Source organism: Oncorhynchus gorbuscha, linkage group LG19, assembly GCF_021184085.1.
Source record: "Oncorhynchus gorbuscha isolate QuinsamMale2020 ecotype Even-year linkage group LG19, OgorEven_v1.0, whole genome shotgun sequence".
NCBI lineage: Eukaryota > Metazoa > Chordata > Actinopteri > Salmoniformes > Salmonidae > Oncorhynchus > Oncorhynchus gorbuscha.
The window spans coordinates 46418961-46437895 of record NC_060191.1 but is presented as its reverse complement, the minus strand read 5'-3'; the positions used below and the strand labels follow the sequence as shown (position 1 = coordinate 46437895).

The window sequence follows — 18935 nt, the reverse complement described above, 5'->3', positions numbered from 1 at the left end:
GTTGAGTATTTACACGTCATGTCCTCGCGTTGCTTCGCTCTTCCGGTAGGTAGAGAGCTGTCCGTAGTGCTGAAACAGTTATTAGCACGCGCACAACATTGTTTACAAACATCGGATCTGATCAGCTCAGCTCATCAAATCTATGGACAGAACGTTTGTTTTTCCCAAGCTAGTGCTAGTCAAATACTTTATTATAATCAGTAAGCGAACTAATAGTCTGCTTTGTGATTCACTCTATATATGATACTAAACAAGGCACGGAAGCAATGCTACTGAACTGCTTTGGGACAAATAATAATTTACATGTAGACACCTCCTCCGTGCGTTTACAGACAGTTGAGATATAATAAGGTAGACTGCATGCAAATGTTTTTCTTAACCCTCTCCCTCTGTCAATCATCCATCTCTTTCCCTGACTCCTAAACTAAACCAGCTCCACAGTAAGGATCGATAGACAGACTACTAGGCTATAGAGCTTGCACAGGCCCCATATGGAAAATAATCATGAAAATCAAATAAGAATATTGTAAAGCAGAAGAACATTATTTGTACAAACATCTAAGAAGTAATCTAACAAGGATCTGGTAAAATGTATGTTTTTCCTTATATGTCAGTGCTGTATTTGTATATGTGTTAACTTATATGCCTTATATGACATACACAATTGAATACATTATTGTGGTGCATTTCCTAAAAATATATTGTAAGACATATTTGAGACTAAATATATGAATTATGTTCTGAGAATGTAACCTCTACAAAATAAATGTTTTCTTATAGGTTTCACATTGTTTTTTATAAGTCAACATATAAAAACATGACAATTACTATGAGATAAATTAAGTATTTGCGTATAAATGTTCAAGTATGAGTGTCCATGGTTAAGGCTGGGCAGAACCTCCTACTGAACTGTTGATTTATCTACAGCTATGCCTTGGTCTCCTATCCAGGGTTTTAACCAAACCCAGGCCTATTTAGCTTTGATATTTATCACTGACTACTACCAATGTGCTATCATGAGAATGATTGTTGCGAGATCTCCACTTAATAAATAGAGTCACTGCTGAATAAAGTCACTGCTGCTATCAGTCATTCCTCCTCCTCCCGTTCTCCTCTTCTCTCACTCAGTTGATGCCCCTAGTTTGCATAATATACAACCTTAGAACATAAAACTGATAAAGTGTTCCTGATTCTGTCCCAGACTCTGGAGTGATCATGGATCCACGGTCTGAGGGATCCGACCCCCGGTCCGAGGGAACTGACTACGTTCCCAACAGTATTCCCTATGTTCCGGAGCACAGGTCTGAGCTGTGTGTGTCAGAGGCTCACAGCCAGCAGCTACTGGGCATGCTCAGATCGTTCAGAGAGCGAGGCCTACTGTTTGACTTCACAATAACAGTCCAGGACCAGACCTTCCCCTGTCACCGCTGTGTCCTGGCAGCCTGCAGCGACTTCTTCAGGTTGGTGTGTGTGTGTGGGTTTGTGTGTGCGTGCATCTGTGCATGTGTGTGCTCTAAAGGTTCTCTGTCTGCAGGGCCATGTTTGAGTTGGACATGCGTGAGTGTGGTGATAGGATGGTAACCCTGGGTAACCAGTCCCCAGAAGCCGTGCGCTGCTTCCTGGACTTCTGTTACTCTGGAGAGATGGTCGTCACCCACGAAAACGTAGACATGCTGTTCCAGCTCGCCTCTTTCCTACAGGTACACTACATCAGGGGTAACCCTTACCCTAACGGCACCCTACCCTATGCCCTACATAGTGCACTATTTTTGATCAAAGCCCTATGGACCATAGTCAAAAGTAGTGCACTATCAATGGAAGAGGGTGGCATTTGGAACAAACACTAGATCTGGGTCAGATGCATACTGTATGTCAAATCCATTCAGAAACTTGAGAGGTGATGTTGATATATTGACCGGTGTTCCATTTCCCAGGTGTCTGTGCTCTTCAGAGCATGCAGTGACTTCCTGATAGGAACCCTGGAGCTCTCCAACTGCCTGATGCTATTGGCCCTCGCCGAGGGATATGGCTCCGCTTCCCTCCTCCAGCAGGCCAATGAGTTTGTAGTTCAGAACTTCCACGACCTCTCAATGACTACAGACTTCCTGGATATGCCGGTGAGGAGCCACTCTGATAAGTTTCCATTGTCATTCATTGAGACTCATAAAAATACGTTATAAAATGAAATAAAAGGGCCCTAGCACACCTGATTCAACATATCAGCTCATCATCAAGTTGAATTAGGTGTGTTAGTGCTAAGGTAAATACATCCCTCTGTGTCTCACTTTAGCTTTTGAGAAAGTCACTATCCACTCTGTCACTCCCCCAAACCCTTTTCTCCTGAAGTGTGCATGGGTCCACTCCCCCTGAAGGATTTAAAAGCATTGGATGGCTTTTAAATACTAACATTGTATATACTCTTTTTTTCTACTGTGTTATTGACTTGTTTATTGTTTACTCCATGTGTAACTCTGAGTTGTTGTCTGTTCACACTGCTATGCTTTATCTTGGCCAGGTCGCAGTTGTAAATGAGAACTTGTTCTCAACTAGCCTACCTGGTTAAATAAAGTTGAAAAAAAAAGGGAAAAAAATTGGAAAAAAAACAAAAACGTTGGGAAACACTGATTTACTTCCTGTCCTCCCAGTTGGGTGTGCTCGAGTTATGTCTGGGTTCGGACAGTCTGAGCGTGCCCAGTGAGGAGGTGGCGGTGAGGTCATCCCTGAGGTGGACAAGTCACGACCTCCAGACCAGACAGAGGCTGTTGCCACGGCTCCTAGCACTGCTACGGCTACATCACGTACCCACACACACCCTGCAGGTACACACACGCATGCAGGATCAGGCGCAGGCATGCCACCCCCCCACACACACACACACATACACATGGTTATTCTTACCAGTCAAAATGTATTATGTATGTGTGTTCAGGCCCTGGCCCGGACTGAGAATCTCTTCTCAGGGGACCAACTCTGTGTTAGTCTGGTCAGTGATGCAGTGAGTAGACAGACACAGCTCAGTGGTCTACTGCCAGACGCCAGACCAGCCACCACACAGTCTTACATCTACATCCACAAGACAGAGGAGAACGGAGATATACACCACAGCTTCTGTTACTGCCTGGACACAGACCAATGGAGAGAGCTACCTCAGGGCCAGGGGGCGGGTTTTAGTATGATCCCTGACCCCTCAGGCTCTTCCCTCACCAGCTACGCCGAGAAGGTATACAAACACACACACACACACACACACACACACACACACACACACACACACACACACACACACACACACACACACACACACACACACACACACACACACACACACACACACACACACACACACACACACACACACACACACACACACACACACACACACACACACACACACACAGGCAGTAACACATAGTGGAGTGGTACAACTGAATTTACGCTTCGATCAACTATCATTATTTTATATCTCCTCTCCTCTCTTTAAGTTGTTTGTGACAGGTGGTTGTCGGGGCAACTGTTGTCGCACGGTGCGTCTTCACGTGGCAGAGCCGTTCCATGAGGCGACAGCGGAGGTTTGGTGCTACTGCCCAGTCACACACACCTGCACCCCTGCCCCGGACATGGGGAAACCCCGTACCATGCACACAGCTATCACCACCCTGGACAGACTGTATGTGCTAGGAGGGAGGACCAGAGGAGAAAGGGAGGGGACTCCTAGCCTAATGGAGGTGAGAATGAAGATGATGATGATGATGATTATGATGGTTCTGATGATGATGATGATCGTCTGTAGGTGGAGTACTACGACCCCCTGGCCAAAACCTGGACCTCCGTCAGCCCTCTGCCCACTGCTATCTACTACCCAGGTACGGAACACACACACAGAAACATACATACACAAATGCACACAGACACACAGACACCCACACACAAATATTGAAACCCATACACACATACCTCTAACCCTCCCTGTGTCCTCGTATTACCCAGAAGCCAGTGCGTGCGGCAGCATCATCTACACATTGGGTTCGTCAGTGGAGATATCGGACTCCTTCAACCCTTCGCTGGACTGTTTCCTGCGCTACGATGCTGTTTCTGACCAGTGGAGCCACCTGGTGGCAGAGTTTGGTCAGTTTTTCCACGCCACCCTGGTCAAGGCTGTATCCGTCAACAACATTTTACACCTCTGTGACTTGTCTACGTATAAGGTGACTGACTTGTTGATTGACTGGTTGATTGATTGATTATTTGATTGATTGATGTCTCCATCTATAAGTCTTTATATTTATTCCTCCTTCATTTAATCAGGCAGGTCCTATTGACATAGATACAGTACATGGGGACTTTGTCATTAAAACAAACTTGACAACTATTCTACGAAACACCAACTCACCACACCTGACCAGTCTGAGTCCTGTGTTCTGTGTTCTGTCCAGGTGTACAGTTTCTGTCCAGAGACATGTGTGTGGCAAGGGGAGGGGTCGTTCGAGTGTGCCGGGTTCAACGCAGGCTCCGTGGGCGTGGCCAACCGAATCTACATCCTGGGAGGAGACTACTCACCTGATGAGATCACTGACGAAGTCCAAGTGTACCACAGTGGGCGGGGCCAGTGGGAGGAAGTGACACCAATGCCACGCCCCCTGACAGAGTTTCACTGTCAGGTCATCAGCTTCAACAGATACAGAGACCCCTGGGGAGGAAGGGACATGTAACACACACACACACTACCTGGGGACTAAAAGCTGCACTCCGCATCAATGAAATAAATTATGTTTTGTCATACTTCAAGTATTTATTAGTTTTATTACATTTTATGTTATATATTTATTTATAAACTGGGTGGTCGAGCCCTGAATGCTGATTGTCTGACAGCCATGGTATATCAGACCGTATACCATGGGTATGACAAAACATGTATTTTTTACTGCTCTAATTACATTGGTAACCAGTTTATAATAGCAATAAGGCACCTCAGGGGTTTGTGGTATATGGCCAATATACCATGGCTAAGGGCTGTATCTCCACGTTGCGTCTTGCCTAAGAACAGCCCTTAGCCATTGTATATTGGCCATATACCACAACCCCTCGTGCCTTATCAAATAAAATGAAATGTTATTGGTTACATACACATATTTAGCAGATGTTATTGTGGGTGTAGCGAAATACTTGTGTTCCTAGCTCCAACAGTGCTGTATTATCTAACAATTCACAACAATACATACAAGTCTAAAAGTAAAAGAATGGAATTAAGAAATATATAATTTGGACAAGCAATGTCTTTGTGGCATTGACTAAAATACAGTAGAATAGAATACAGTATATACATATGAAATGAGTAAAGCAGTATGTAAACATTAGTAAAGTGACTAGTGTTAAATTATTAAAGTGACCAGTGATTCCATGTCTATGTATAATAGGGCAGCAGCCTCTAAGGTGCAGGGTTGAGTAACTGTGTGTTAGACGGCTAGTGATGGCTATTTAACAGTCTGATGGCCTTGAGATAGAAGCTGTTTTTCAGTCTCTCGGTCCCAGCTTTGATGTACCTATACTGACCTTGCCTTCTGGATGGTAGCGGGGTGAACAGGCAATGGCTCGGGTGGTTGATGTCTTTGATGATCTTTTTGGCCTGTGACATCGGGTGCTGTAGGTGTCCTGGAGGGCAGGCAGTGTGCCCCCTGATGATGCATTGGGCAGACCGCTCCACCCTCTGGAGAGCCCTGCGGTTGCACGCAGTGCAGTTGCCATGCCAGGATGCTCTCAATTGTGCATCTGTAGAAGTTTGCTTCAGCCTCCTGAGGTTAAAGAGGCGATGTTGCGCCTTCTTCACTACACTGTCTGTGTGGGTGGACCATTTCTGATTGTCAGTGATGTGTACGCAGAGGAACTTGAAGCTTTTCACTGTCATCCACTGCGGTCCCGTTGAAGTGAAATGGGGCGTGCTCCCTCTGCTGTTTCTTGCTTAATTGAAACATTTTCGATTTCCAATAATGCTATTTGGGTTCAAAGCTACAGTAAAGGTTTCTGAGTCTACTGGACCACAGACTTATCTTTGTTGTTTCTGAACATGTCTGATTACCTGATTAAGGCCGTTGCAGCTGACATGTCATCTATTGTGGTGCAGGATCTATTAAAGAACTTTGTAATTGCATTTTTCTGTGTGCAGGTTTTCAGTGTAACTGGACTGGGTCTGCCTTTACTATTTTAAAGTGAGACAGTGAGAGGCCACTGTCCCAGGTAACAAGTGTTACAACACCCTCTACTGGTAGACTATGGAATGTTTTTGTGCCAGAGTAGGCTTGTCTAGCCAAACACCACGTTGTAATGTTGAAATATTTGTAAACACTTGAGCAGAGGGCTAACCATTTGACACAAACATAATTTAATTATGATTCTACATAGCTCACATTGTTGACTTTCTCAAAGTCAAAAACAAGGAGTTTCAAAACAGTTCAAATTGAATGTGGGCACCTGTGCTCCATGATCTATTGCCGAGTTTTCGCGGGAGATATTATAAGGTATTCTACTGTTCGGTGTCGTAGGCTACTAGATGACGGACGGATTCAACCATCTGACTGGATAGGGGTGTTCCACAATAGGATACGCTGTATGTTGTACGTTTTGTTTTTAGATGTGTCATGCAAATGTTTTATAGTATTATAATATTGTTCTACAATTAGGCATATTTCGTATACTCCAATTGTTGATTTAGATAGTATTCCATCACCCCATCAACGAAACGGGGGTTGCTGTCTTCTTTTGAGTTAAGCGTTCCTGTCCTGCTCTGGGGAGTGATGTCACTGATGGAATGTGATCGTTTCGCGAATCTCCCACCCTCACGAGTCAGTGTACTTTACATTGCTTTTTTAAATCATAAAACAGCTTGTTCCGCATGGACAAAGACGATTGTTCGTAGAGTGACTATCAAAGAAAAGTACATTTTTGCTGTTAGTCTGCATTCCAGGACAGATGCTCAATGGTTTATCATTAAACATTTTGTGGATCGAACAACATAGTTGGCTATATTTCAACTGGGTGACAATGATATAATGTCTAGTAGCTAAATGTTGACCTTTGTGACGTACGCTTTGCTGTAAACTAGAACGTCGACATTTATTTTCGTAAAATACCCCATTTTGTCGATTGAAGATAATCAGGACAGGGCTGCAGTCGAGCAAGGACAAGACATTTTGTTTGCATTTGATCTACAGCGACATACAACAATGTTAACTCAGGTATGTATGGTTTATTACATTCTTATTAGCATGCATTATTGGTACATTCTTTCCAACGTGGTAAGAACAAACCAGGTTCCGTGTAAGCTGCTAGCCGCTTGCTGTGTGTGGTTTGTCCAGGGCGCGCGACTTGGACACGGCAATGTTCTTTCCGCATAGCATAAAGAATCAAACCCCTCAAATGATGGTCAGCGAAGAAAGCATCAGCGATGGACCTCGTGTGAAACATATCCAGTAGTTTATTGTGTGTCCAAAAATCGTTGACACAACTTATTTTATTACTGCGCAGCATCGAGTGTGTAGTCTAGGCTAGACTACAGAAGCCATGTCAGGAGGAATTCTATTGTGTCACCGAAATATTTGGTTCTCTGCTCATTGATTTACATTCCTAACTAAGTGAATGACAAATTAGATCAGTGAGTAGACTAGGATGCCATTTGATCAAGCTCTCTAGTTTAGAGAAACTATTTGAAGAAGCGAAGGCTACATTTTATTCGCCTACTTCAACAGTCTAACCCACTGTCATTAATCTTTGGTGACCGCCCATCAGTCAGGTTACGATTAAGTATCATCTTTGTCGCCATCTTTAGATAAATGATCCTCTCCTGTCCTTAAAAGTCATTTTAAGTGATTTTGGGCACCGTGTTTGTCTCGTTATGCGTTGATCAGTTCCTATGCAGACGACCCCTGTGTAGAGTACAGACATGAAGTCGATATTTTCCTGACTGTCAAGTCTCGGATGGGATGGTAATGACAATAAGACTAGCCAGCCTATAACGTTACACGAAAAGTTATGTCTTGTTGAAATTACGCCTAGGCTACCTTTGCCGCTTGGAGAAACCGTCGAGACCGGCTTCGTTGTCTGTGTTTCTATCATACGTTCGCCTACAGTCTGTTTCAGCCCTCGTTTCCACCCCTCCCCCATTAGCCCTTCCGCTCCGGCTTTAAACACTCCGATACAATGTTGCCATTAAGTGATACATAATGTCCAATCGAGTTGCAAGTTGCAAAAGTGTTGCAATAGCCTCTGTATATCAACACAGGCATATGCAATATTCACGAATCGTTCTTGGACTAGAGGGTACGTAAAATTTCTGCTTTGTAGGCTATTGGGCTACACGTTTTTGAAATGGTTGTCCATTTTGTGTCATTACCGTGTGAGGCCTTCTGAAAGTTTATTTCGATAATCTTAGCCTAAAGTTGTGTGTTCTTTCAAAGCACAACTCTAGATGTATTGCATACTCTTATTATTATTTAATTTTTTCTCCACTTGCTCTATTGCTAAAACTGATTAAGCTATTAACACTCAGCACACCGGAAATCTATAACAACTAGAATGACCATGAGGGTCAGCAGTTATTTCAATTGTGTAACTATTCCATAATCAGTGGCGATAGTCATTGAAAAGCAATGTAAAACATGAAAAATATTGAGTTAATAAAGCGGCATACAAACACGGTCTCTTGTTTTGCTTTCTTGAGTAAGACAACTCCAAAATGCAGGTGTTTCAGCTTAGCTCAGTGCTTTCTGTGGTGGTGGAGCGCCCAGCGGAAAATAGAGAGCGGAATGGCTGGTTATGTTTTCTAGTTGCGCCGTTATTGGCTCAGTGTTCTGTCACTCATGGGGACATTACGTCACCGCACATTCTACGGGGAGAGCTTGAAAATTCAAGCCCCTTGGTTGTTGCCATAGAGTTATATTAGAAGTGCCCATCGAAGAAGGCTCAGGGTCATTGGCCACAGATAAAATGGGGTCAAATCCCATTTGATCTACCCTAGCTTTGATTGGACTGATCATGTCAACATCATACATTCAAAATCTTAGCTAGAAAGCTAGACAAGCAGTCATCATCATGAATCACATTGACAATCTACTGGCAAATCCTTTTCAATTCTTGTCATATGAAGGGAAATTAGAAAATGTCTGTATGAAAAGGGTTGAATACATGAGAATTGTGCATCAGATATAACGCTGTTAAACTGGTATTACTGGGGAAATCAAACGTTGTGGCTCAGCTAGACATATAGACAAGCCATCAGCCTTCACAATCAACAAAGGGAGGAGAATAGGTACGTGCTTGACACAATTATAGTTTATTATATGTATTCAATTGTGGCAATTGTGGGACAGCACTGCGAGGCCATGACGAGTCGGCCGACTCCTTGAACCCAGGCGTTTTCAGGTGTATTTTTGAGACCATGCGTGAAGGAGATTACAGGCTACAAAGGCATTATGACGACCAACCCATTTTTAAGGGTACATCAAGCACAATCCAAAACAAACTTTTGGATTGTATGTATGAAGTGTACAGAGAAGCTATAGCTAAGGAGATGCCTGAGACTCCTTTTGCATCTGTACAGGTAGATGAGACCACCGACGTCTCCTGTAAATCACATATGGTAATAGTGCTGCGCTACATGTTAGGGAAAGGAGGATACCTAGTCAGTTGTCCAACTGAATGTATTCAACTGAAATGTGTCTTCCGCATTTAACCCAACCCCTCTGAATCAGAGAGGTGCGGGAGGCTGCCTTAATTCGACATTCACGTCTTCAGCGCCAGACAACAGTGTGTGTGTGAGAGTCCTAGCGCCACTGATTGTCAAGGAGAAGCTGTTTGCACAAACCTACAATGGTGCAGCAGTGATGAGTGGTAATGTACGTGGTGTCCAAACGGTACTGAAGGAGACTGACCCAAACGTGCAATTTGTGCACTGTTATGCACACCAACTGAATCTAACACTTCAGCAACTTTGTGCTGGGAGAGTGAGCTTGCTTAGTGTTTACTGCAGACCTATCCTCCTTTTTCACTGGCTCACCCAAAATACTCTCCGCTCTCACGGAATCAACAAACAGACAGGTCCCCAGGCCACCGGGCACACGATGGAATTTCAAAAGCAGAACCGTCAATGCTGTGTGGGAGGACCGTGAGACACTGGCCCAGTGCATGGAGGACATCCGCACACAGCCTGGATGGGATGAGATCACCATCAGTGAGGCTTATGGTTATTTTCCTTGGTCATGCCAGAGGTGGATGTTTTGTACACAATAATGCCGAAACGAACCATTGATGCAGCAGGAATTGCTGGAGCAATCAACAATTTCAAGGTGAACATTCAAAACATTGGTGAGTACTCTCATACACTCGTCAAAGGACATGTTGATGCCACTGAACCAAGGCGGAGAAACCTTAACACTGCATCTATGTTGAATGAAGCATGCAGCACAATCACTGCTCATGTGCAAGAAAGGATTTGTGAAAGTGACCACCACTTAATTGCAGCAAAGTTGGTGGACAGCTCATTTTCCCCCCAGTATGTACATTCCTTTCAGCACAGCAGAACTCCAGTGTGCTACCAAGCTGGGGCCTGTGGGCAAACAGGAGAAGTTGAAAAGGGAACTGTTCACTGTCTACCGGCATCCTGAGCTGCTGCACGCTGGAAAGACATCACTTTCTCTATTGAAATCACTCTACGAGAACAACCTGTAGGAGAACTTTTCTCTCTTCTCAAAATCATCATCACCACTCCGATGACAACCGCAGAGTCAGAGAGAAACTTTTCCACCCTTAAAGGATTAGACCATCACATGCAACTCCATGGGCCAGAAAATGTTAAAAGCATTGGCCATGCTGTCATTCCAGCATCACTTCATCCAGACAATGCCAGACTTTAATGACAAGGACCGCCATGCCAACTTCCTGTTCAAGTGAGCATAGCACAACCATGGTGAGTCCATAAATATGTCTAGTATGCTGCTGCATAAGTGGTGTAATATGCCAGGGAGATATGTATACTGTAGCTAAGAAAGTAATACCAAGTGTATGTTGTGTAGTAAACAGTTAGTAGCCCATGTGTCTCACCCTAATAATGTGGTCCCTTTCCCCCTAGGGAACGTAGCCTACTGTTCTGACTTGGTGGTGTACATGTAGCCTGTTCTAGGGAAATCTCATCTTTGAATATTTTAAGAGCTTTCATTGTCCGCTTACGTGCCCCTGTTAATTTAGCCTAATGTTCTGACTTGGTGTACAGAGAGAATACTGTAAGAAAGGCCCATGTTCTGAATTATGTCGCTGTCCAAGTGCTGAACGAATAGGCGGCATATAGGCTACATCCGTTTCAGCTCGCTCATGTCTTAATCAAAATCACGGCTTGCCTCTTAAACACTTATCATCATCTATGCCATTGTTTGTACATCTACATTGTTATATTGCATATATAGGTCTATCTCATTACTATCTAATTAATACTTTTAGGCAATGTTAGAATGGTGCATTTAATTGTTTTTCTTACTTTGTGTGTTATAATTATCTCCGGTGCTTTTCTCCACAAGGAGGGTGGCAAGTTACAGACCCAACATCATTATATTTTAGTATCCCCTCATCATAATCTTGTTTTCCTGTGACAATCTCTTCCATTCTAATATTTTTGTTCAGTAATAGTTGAGTAATAGACCCATTCCAGTTCATAGTTGTCTTGTCAATGCGTCTGTATATTGTCTATAAAAGTGAATTTCTGTCGCTGTCCTTTTTGAAATAGCTGAACGAATTGGCCTACATTCATCACAGCTCATTTGCTTGCACTTGCTTATCCTTAGAGCTAAGTGTTAATTATATAATAAGAAACATTGTGAATTTACTGAACATAAATGTAATAATGTTTGTGTATGGTTCAAAAGTCAAAACTGTCACGTTGTATAAAGCAGTGGTTCACTAACTTTTTATAGTCCCGTACCCCTTCAAACATTCAACCTCCATACCCCCTCTAGCACCAGGGTCAGCGCACTTTTAAATGTTGTTTTTTGTCATCATTGTAAGCCTGCTACACACAGAATATACGATACATTTATTAAACATAAGAAGGAGTGTGAGTTTTTTTTGTCACAACCCGGCTCATGGGAAGTGATAAATAGCTCATATAGGACCAGGGCACAAATAATATTATAATAATAATCAATCATTTTGCTCTTTATTTAGCCGTCTTACATATAAAACCTTATTTGTTCATCAAAAATTGTGAATAACTCACCACAGGTTAATGAGAAGGGTGTGCTTCAAAGGATGCACATAACTCTTGTCTTAAATAATTTTCCACACACAGTGTGTGCCTGTATTTAGTTTTCATGCTAGTGAGGGCTGAGAATCCGCTCTCACATAGGTACGTGGTTGAAAAGGGCATCAGTGTCTTAACAGCGCGATTTGCGAAGGCAAGAAATTCGGAGCCCAGTCCTATCCAGAAATCTGTAAGTGGCTTCTGATTAAATGACATTTTCACAGAACCGCTTGTTGCAATTTCGATGAGGATCTCTTGTTCAGATTTCGATCAGTAAGTGAACTGGAGGCAGGGCATGAAAGGGTTATATAATGAATAGGGTTGTTTGTGTTGTCCGTTTCGGGGAAAGTACCTGCGTAATTTTGCACCCAGCTCACTCAGATGCGTCGCTATATCACATTTGACATTGTCCGTAACCTTGAGTTCATTTGCACACAAGAAATCATACAATGATGGAAATATCTGTGTGTTGTCCTTGTTAATGCAGACAGAAAAGAGCTCCAACTTCTTAATCATAGCCTCAATTTTGTCCCGCACATTGAATATAGTTGCGGAGAGTCACTGTAATCCTAGATACAGATCATTCAGGCAAGAAAAAACATCACCCAGATTGGCCAGTTGTGTGAGAAACTCGTCATCATGCAAGCGGTCAGACAAGTGAAAATTATGGTCAGTAAAGAACGTTACGCTCGTCTCTCAATTCAAAAAAACATTTCAGTACTTTGCCCCTTGATAACCAGCTCACTTCTGTATTTTGTAAAAGCATTACATGGTCGCTGCCCATATTGCATAATGTAGTAAGTACACGGGAGTACAGGGGCCTTGCTTTAACAAAGTTAACCGTTTTCACTGTAGTGTCCAAAACATCTTTCAAGCGGTCAGGCATTTCCTTTGGCAGCAAGAGCCTCTTGGTGGATGCTGTAGTGCACCCAAGTGGCGTCGGGAGCAACTGCTTGCACGCGTTACCACTCCACTATGTCTCCCTGTCATGGCTTTTGCGCCATCAGTACAGATACCAACACATCTTGACCACCGAAGTCCATTTGATGTCAGAAAGCTGTCCAGGACTTCAAAAATATCCTGTCCTGTTTTCCAGTGGTTTGCATAAGAGGATGTCTTCCTTAATTGACCCCCCCATAAATGTAACAGACATATACCAGGAGCTGTGCCAGGCCTGCCACGTCTGTTGACTCATCTATCTGTAATGCATAGAATTCACTGGCTTGTATGCGAAGCAGTAATTGTTTCAAAAAATCTCCTGCCATGTCACTGATGTGTCATGAAACAGTGTTGTTTGATGAACACATTGTCTGTATAGTTTTTTTGGCATTTTCCCCCAGCATTGTCCCAGCCATATCCGCGGCAGCAGGAAGAAAGAAGTCCTCCACAATAGTATGGGTCTTGCCTGTCCTAGCAACTCGGTAGCTCACCATATAAGACTCTTCTAGCCCCTTCTTATTAATGGTATCTGTTGCTTTTATACATGTCTTACTACTCGAAAGTCGTCTTAATTCTCGTTCAAAAAACTGAGAAACTGTTTCGTTTCTAAATGTCTGCACAAGAGTGAAGGTTTCATCGAGTTGTGAGATAGTACTTGTGCCCATATAACACACTGTGGCTGAGGAAAGGCACTACTCTCAATATAAGTGAACCCCAAATCAATGTAGTTCTCATCATATTTGCACCTCTTTGATGGTCCAACGTCCCTGTCTGTTGTTCAGTGCTTCCCGGGTAAAGGGGGCAGTAGCTCTTTAGCTGCATCAGATTCACATCTGTCAGTGTCCATGCTAGCTGGGCTACAACAAATGTAGAATTACTGATGCTAGCATTGGATGTGCTCGTGGAAGCAGAGCAACTTGTGTCGTCGACAGGTGCAGGTGTCGTACTGCTGGTAGTAACAGTACTACCAGTCAAGCTGGTATGTGTCTCTATGGACGAGGGCCTTACGTTTTTTGAACCATTTATCCATTTTGGAGCAAACGGAATGAGCAGCAGCTACGTTTGGCTACATACAGACTACATACCGTTAGTGGAATTCCCGCGAGAGAGTAACGGTTAATGTGATTGGATGTTAACTATTTGACCAGGCTACCTGTATTTGACATTGTGTTGTTATTTCGCTGAACACTAGATGGTTTAATGTGATTTTTGTCAATGAAACGAGGCTACTCAGGCGAGAAAAAGACCTCACCCAAATGTATAGCCCCATTGGAAAATATAAATGGACTATTTGAATATCTTCATTTAAAAAATCTAAAAAATTGGGCGTACCCCCGACGACATTGTGTGTACCCCAGTTTGGGAATACCTGGTATAAAGGATTGGAGAAAGGTGCAGGAATATTAATAATTAATTATTCACCCAATAATGCATGCCACGAAAGGCACAGGGACGAAGCCCAAAACAAACACGTATCCAAAAACACAGGGATGTAACCCAAACAAATGGGAGAGAGGTTAAACCTCTAATAAATACACGGGATGAGACCCGTAACAACTAGTACACGGCAGTACACGGGATGAGACCCGTAACAACTAGTACACGACAGTACACGGGACGAGACCCGTAACAACTAGTACACGACAGTACACGGGACGAGACCCGTAACAACTAGTACACGGCAGTACACCGGACGAGACCCGTAACGACTAGTACACGACAGTACACGGGACGAGACCCGTAACGACTAGTACACGACAGTACACGGGACGAGACCCGTAACAACTAGTACACGGCAGTACACCGGACGAGACCCGTAACAACTAGTACACGGCAGTACACGGGACGAGACCCGTAACAACTAGTACACGGCAGTACACGGGACGAGACCCGTAACAACTAGTACACGACAGTACACGGGACGAGACCCGTAACAACTAGTACACGGCAGTACACGGGACGAGACCCGTAACAACTAGTACACGGCAGTACACGGGACGAGACCCGTAACAACTAGTACACGGCAGTACACGGGACGAGACCCGTAACAACTAGTACACGACAGTACACGGGACGAGACCCGTAACAACTAGTACACGGCAGTACACGGGACGAGACCCATAACAACTAGTACACGGCAGTACACGGGACGAGACCCGTAACGACTAGTACACGGCAGTACACGGGACGAGACCCGTAACGACTAGTACACGACAGTACACGGGACGAGACCCGTAACAACTAGTACACGTCAGTACACGGGATGAGACCCGTAACAACTAGTACACGACAGTACACGGGACGAGACCCGTAACAACTAGTACACGGCAGTACACCGGACGAGACCTGTAACAACTAGTACACGGCAGTACACGGGACGAGACCCGTAACAACTAGTACACGACAGTACACGGGACGAGACCCGTAACAACTAGTACACGGCAGTACACCGGACGAGACCCGTAACAACTAGTACACGGCAGTACACCAGACGAGACCCGTAACAACTAGTACATGACAGTACACGGGACGAGACCCGTAACAACTAGTACACGACAGTACACGGGACGAGACCCGTAACAACTAGTACACGGGACGAGACCCGTAACAACTAGTACACCATACACCAGCACGAATGCTGAAACAACAAAGCACAGGAACTCACAAGACCAACGGACATGGGAACAATAACCAACCAAAACAATGGTGAACAGAGGGCACATACAATTACTAATCAGGGAGAATGGGAACCAGATGTGTATAATGAGACAGTTCAGTGACGCCTAGAAGGCCGGTGAAGTAGACCTCTGGAACTGTGTGCACGGAATGAGCAGCAGTACCGGGGGAATCCATGACAAAAAATCATATGGACAAGAATTATTATTGAGGGAGAATGCCGTTTCTTATCCAGTTATACGAATCCACAAGGAATCAGTAGAAACCATATTTATTTAAGCAAGTCAGCCATAAGCTCCACTCTCGGGACAGCTTTATGTAGACTCTAAAAGTTTGCACTGTTTGTCATCGTTACAGTGCATTTAATGTGTTGTTTAGAGTTGTGTGGTGGCTTCGCTGACATGCATCTAAAATAATTGGTTGTTTGCCCCACCAACATTGACATGCTAAAATCGCCACTGTCCATAATAAATAATACATTGCTAAATTAATGCATTTATTGCGTTATAATAGGTCATAAGAAACCTCAGGACACCAAATGTAAATTGCAATCAGTCAGAAAATGTACTGGTTGATCCAGAAGCACATAGGCTGGAGTGTATTTTCTGACTGCAAGACAACAGGTGCCCAGCTAGCCCGTCCAAGCTACACCTAAACTATATTGAAACTAATTTCACACATATTAAAATAATAATAATAGATGTGGCCTAAAGAAAATATGAATTAGACAATGGTCTGATGGGTAACAATAATATAAATTAAGAATGAAGAGACCGATGACCAATGCACCAGCACATTGTGCATTGATAAACGCACCAGGGCATTGGAAATGAAAGGACCGGAGGTTATTCCATATCAGTCTACAGAGGTCCATGCAGGACAGACGTTTTGATTTAAATACTCTATCTGAAAGAGCAGATTCGAAGGTTCCTAATGGAACTATTTTTGCCAAACAACTCTGCAAATTTTGCAGATGGTCTCTGTTTCAAAGTATTTATTTTTCCTTGAACAACCGAGGCTCCATACACATACCTCCCGCGCTTTGCTCACGGCAGTTTACTATTGCACTTAGGTGCGTTTTGTTTCAGCTCGCCGGGTGCACTGAGTAGGCGGAGTTTGCTTTCAAGGCCAATAGAATGGTCTCAAATATACACACTCTGCCTACTCGGCGCTACGGGCCAGCTGCATGGACAGGAGGGACTCAGCACGTTATAATGTGGTTATTAATGTTCTAAAATAACAAGGTGTTTGTTTGTTTCCACAGAGAAAGAGAAAACGCACTGTGGAGGACTTCAACCAGTTTTGCACCTTTGTGTTGGCCTATGCTGGATACATCCCCTATCAAACAGAGGTCGGTTGATAAAACATGTTCATGTAAGACTGAGATGTAGCTTATTAACACCAAATTGCTCTTTATAATTAATTGATGTCTTATTGTTTCTACACTGAACAAAAATATAAACGCAACATGTAAAGTGTTGGTCCCATTTTTCATGAGCTGAAATAAAAGATCCCAGAAATGTTCCATACAAAAAAAGCTCATTTCTCTCAAATTTTGTGCACAAATTTGTTTAAATCCCTGTTCGTGATCATTTATCCTTTGCCAAGATAACCCATCCACTTGACAGGTGTGGCATATCAAGAAGCTGATTAAACAGCATGATTATTACACAGGTGCACCTTGTGCAGGGGACAATGAAAGGCCACTCTAAAATGAGCAGTTTTATCACACAACGCCACAGGTCTCAAGTTGAGGGAGCGTGCAATTGGCATGCTGACTGCAGGAATGTCCACCAGAGCTGTTGCCAGAGAATTCAATGTTAATTTATCTACCATAAGCCACCTCCAAAGTTGTTTTAGAGAATTTGGCAGTACATCCAAATGGCCTCACAACCACAGACCACTTGTATGGCGTCATGTGAGCAGGTGGTTTGCTGATGTGAACAGAGTGCCCCATGGTGCAGGTTAGGGTTATGGTATGGGCAGGCATAAGCTGGCAATTTGAATGCACAGAGATACCATGACGAGATCCTGAGGCCCATGGTTGTGCCACTCATCCACCGCCATCACCTCATGTTTCAGCATGATAATGCACAGCCTCATGTCGTAACGATCTGTACACAATTCCTGGAAGCAGAAAATGTGTCAGTTCTTACATGGCCTGGATACACATCCATTGATCAAGTTTGGGATGCTCTGGGTCGACGTGTACAACAGTGTGTTCCCACAATATCCAGCAACCTCTCACAGCCATTGAAGAGGAGTGGGACAACATTCCACAGGCCACAATCAACAGCCTGATCAACTCTATGTGAATGAGATGTGTCGCGCTGCATGAGGCAAATGCTGGTCACACCAGATACTGACTGGTTTTCTGATCCACGCCCCTACTTTTTTTGTAACGGTATTTGTGACCAACAGATGCATATCTGTATTCCCAGTCATGTGAAATCAATAGATTAGGGTCCAATGAATTTCAATTGACTGATTACCTTATGTGAACTGTAACTCAGTAAAATCTTTGGAATTGTTGCATGTTGTGTTTTAATATTTTTTGTTCAGTTGAATGAGGTCTCCAGTTCTGCTGTTGTTTCCATGGTGATATATTCCCCTGTAGGATTGGTGGTGTAGTGACAGCAACCCCTGCAGCAGTAGCCACAGTACCAGTCCATGGGCCTACCAGTCCTCTCCTAACTCAGACTGTGGCTCCTCCACTCAGAACCAGAAGGAGAAAGGGAAGGAGTTGAAGAGGAGGAGGTCAGACAAGAAGCCAGCCGGGCCTGGCCAGGGGGAGAAGAAGCCTAGAGGAGGAAGTGCCAAAAAGTCTCCTAATAACAAACAGGCTGCCCCTACATCAACAGTCAGCAGAATGCCAGAGCTCCATGAGCAGCACCAGCGCCAGTCTGAACGGACCAACCTCAACAGCTGTCTTACTGACAACAAAACACATCCTCTGACAGCTCCGAAATGTGACCATGACTGTAAACCTTCCCAATTCCTTCCCTGACTCAACTCTTCCCTGAAGCCACCTCCAGCAGCTCTC

The 18935-nt window shown here is 43.8% G+C and overlaps 2 protein-coding genes across 3 annotated transcripts; both read left to right on the top strand.

The window, feature by feature from the left end:
• The first annotated feature begins 82 nt into the window (after positions 1–82).
• On the top strand, positions 83–4836 carry kbtbd3 (kelch repeat and BTB (POZ) domain containing 3). The gene is made up of 10 exons (XM_046316139.1): positions 83–591; positions 1202–1460; positions 1535–1700; positions 1935–2117; positions 2646–2819; positions 2930–3220; positions 3483–3725; positions 3791–3863; positions 3988–4205; positions 4434–4836. The coding sequence occupies exons 2-10, from the start codon at positions 1216–1218 to the stop codon at positions 4707–4709; spliced, it is 1869 nt and encodes a 622-aa protein (XP_046172095.1). The 5' UTR covers positions 83–591; positions 1202–1215; the 3' UTR covers positions 4710–4836.
• Positions 4837–6506: 1670 nt separating this feature from the next.
• LOC124005432 (PHD finger protein 23B-like) lies at positions 6507–18922 on the top strand. 2 transcript variants are annotated; one of them, XM_046314699.1, is made up of 3 exons: positions 6507–7229; positions 17157–17243; positions 18612–18922. In XM_046314699.1, the coding sequence occupies exons 1-3, from the start codon at positions 7218–7220 to the stop codon at positions 18897–18899; spliced, it is 387 nt and encodes a 128-aa protein (XP_046170655.1). In that variant the 5' UTR covers positions 6507–7217; the 3' UTR covers positions 18900–18922. The 2 variants fall into 2 exon arrangements, with proteins under 2 accessions (XP_046170655.1, XP_046170654.1); XM_046314698.1 differs by having other exon boundaries at positions 18510–18922.
• The last annotated feature ends 13 nt before the right edge of the window (positions 18923–18935 follow it).

Bases quoted from the DNA above. Each gene is read 5' to 3' on its own strand.
- LOC124005432 (XM_046314698.1), top strand. The intron at 17,244-18,509 runs GTCGGTTGATAA...ATTCCCCTGTAG, and splicing joins ACATCCCCTATCAAACAGAG to GATTGGTGGTGTAGTGACAG.
- kbtbd3 (XM_046316139.1), top strand. From the start codon at position 1,216: ATGGATCCACGGTCTGAGGGATCCGACCCCCGGTCCGAGGGAACTGAC. The intron at 3,221-3,482 runs GTATACAAACAC...CCTCTCTTTAAG, and splicing joins TCACCAGCTACGCCGAGAAG to TTGTTTGTGACAGGTGGTTG. The intron at 3,864-3,987 runs GTACGGAACACA...CGTATTACCCAG, and splicing joins CACTGCTATCTACTACCCAG to AAGCCAGTGCGTGCGGCAGC.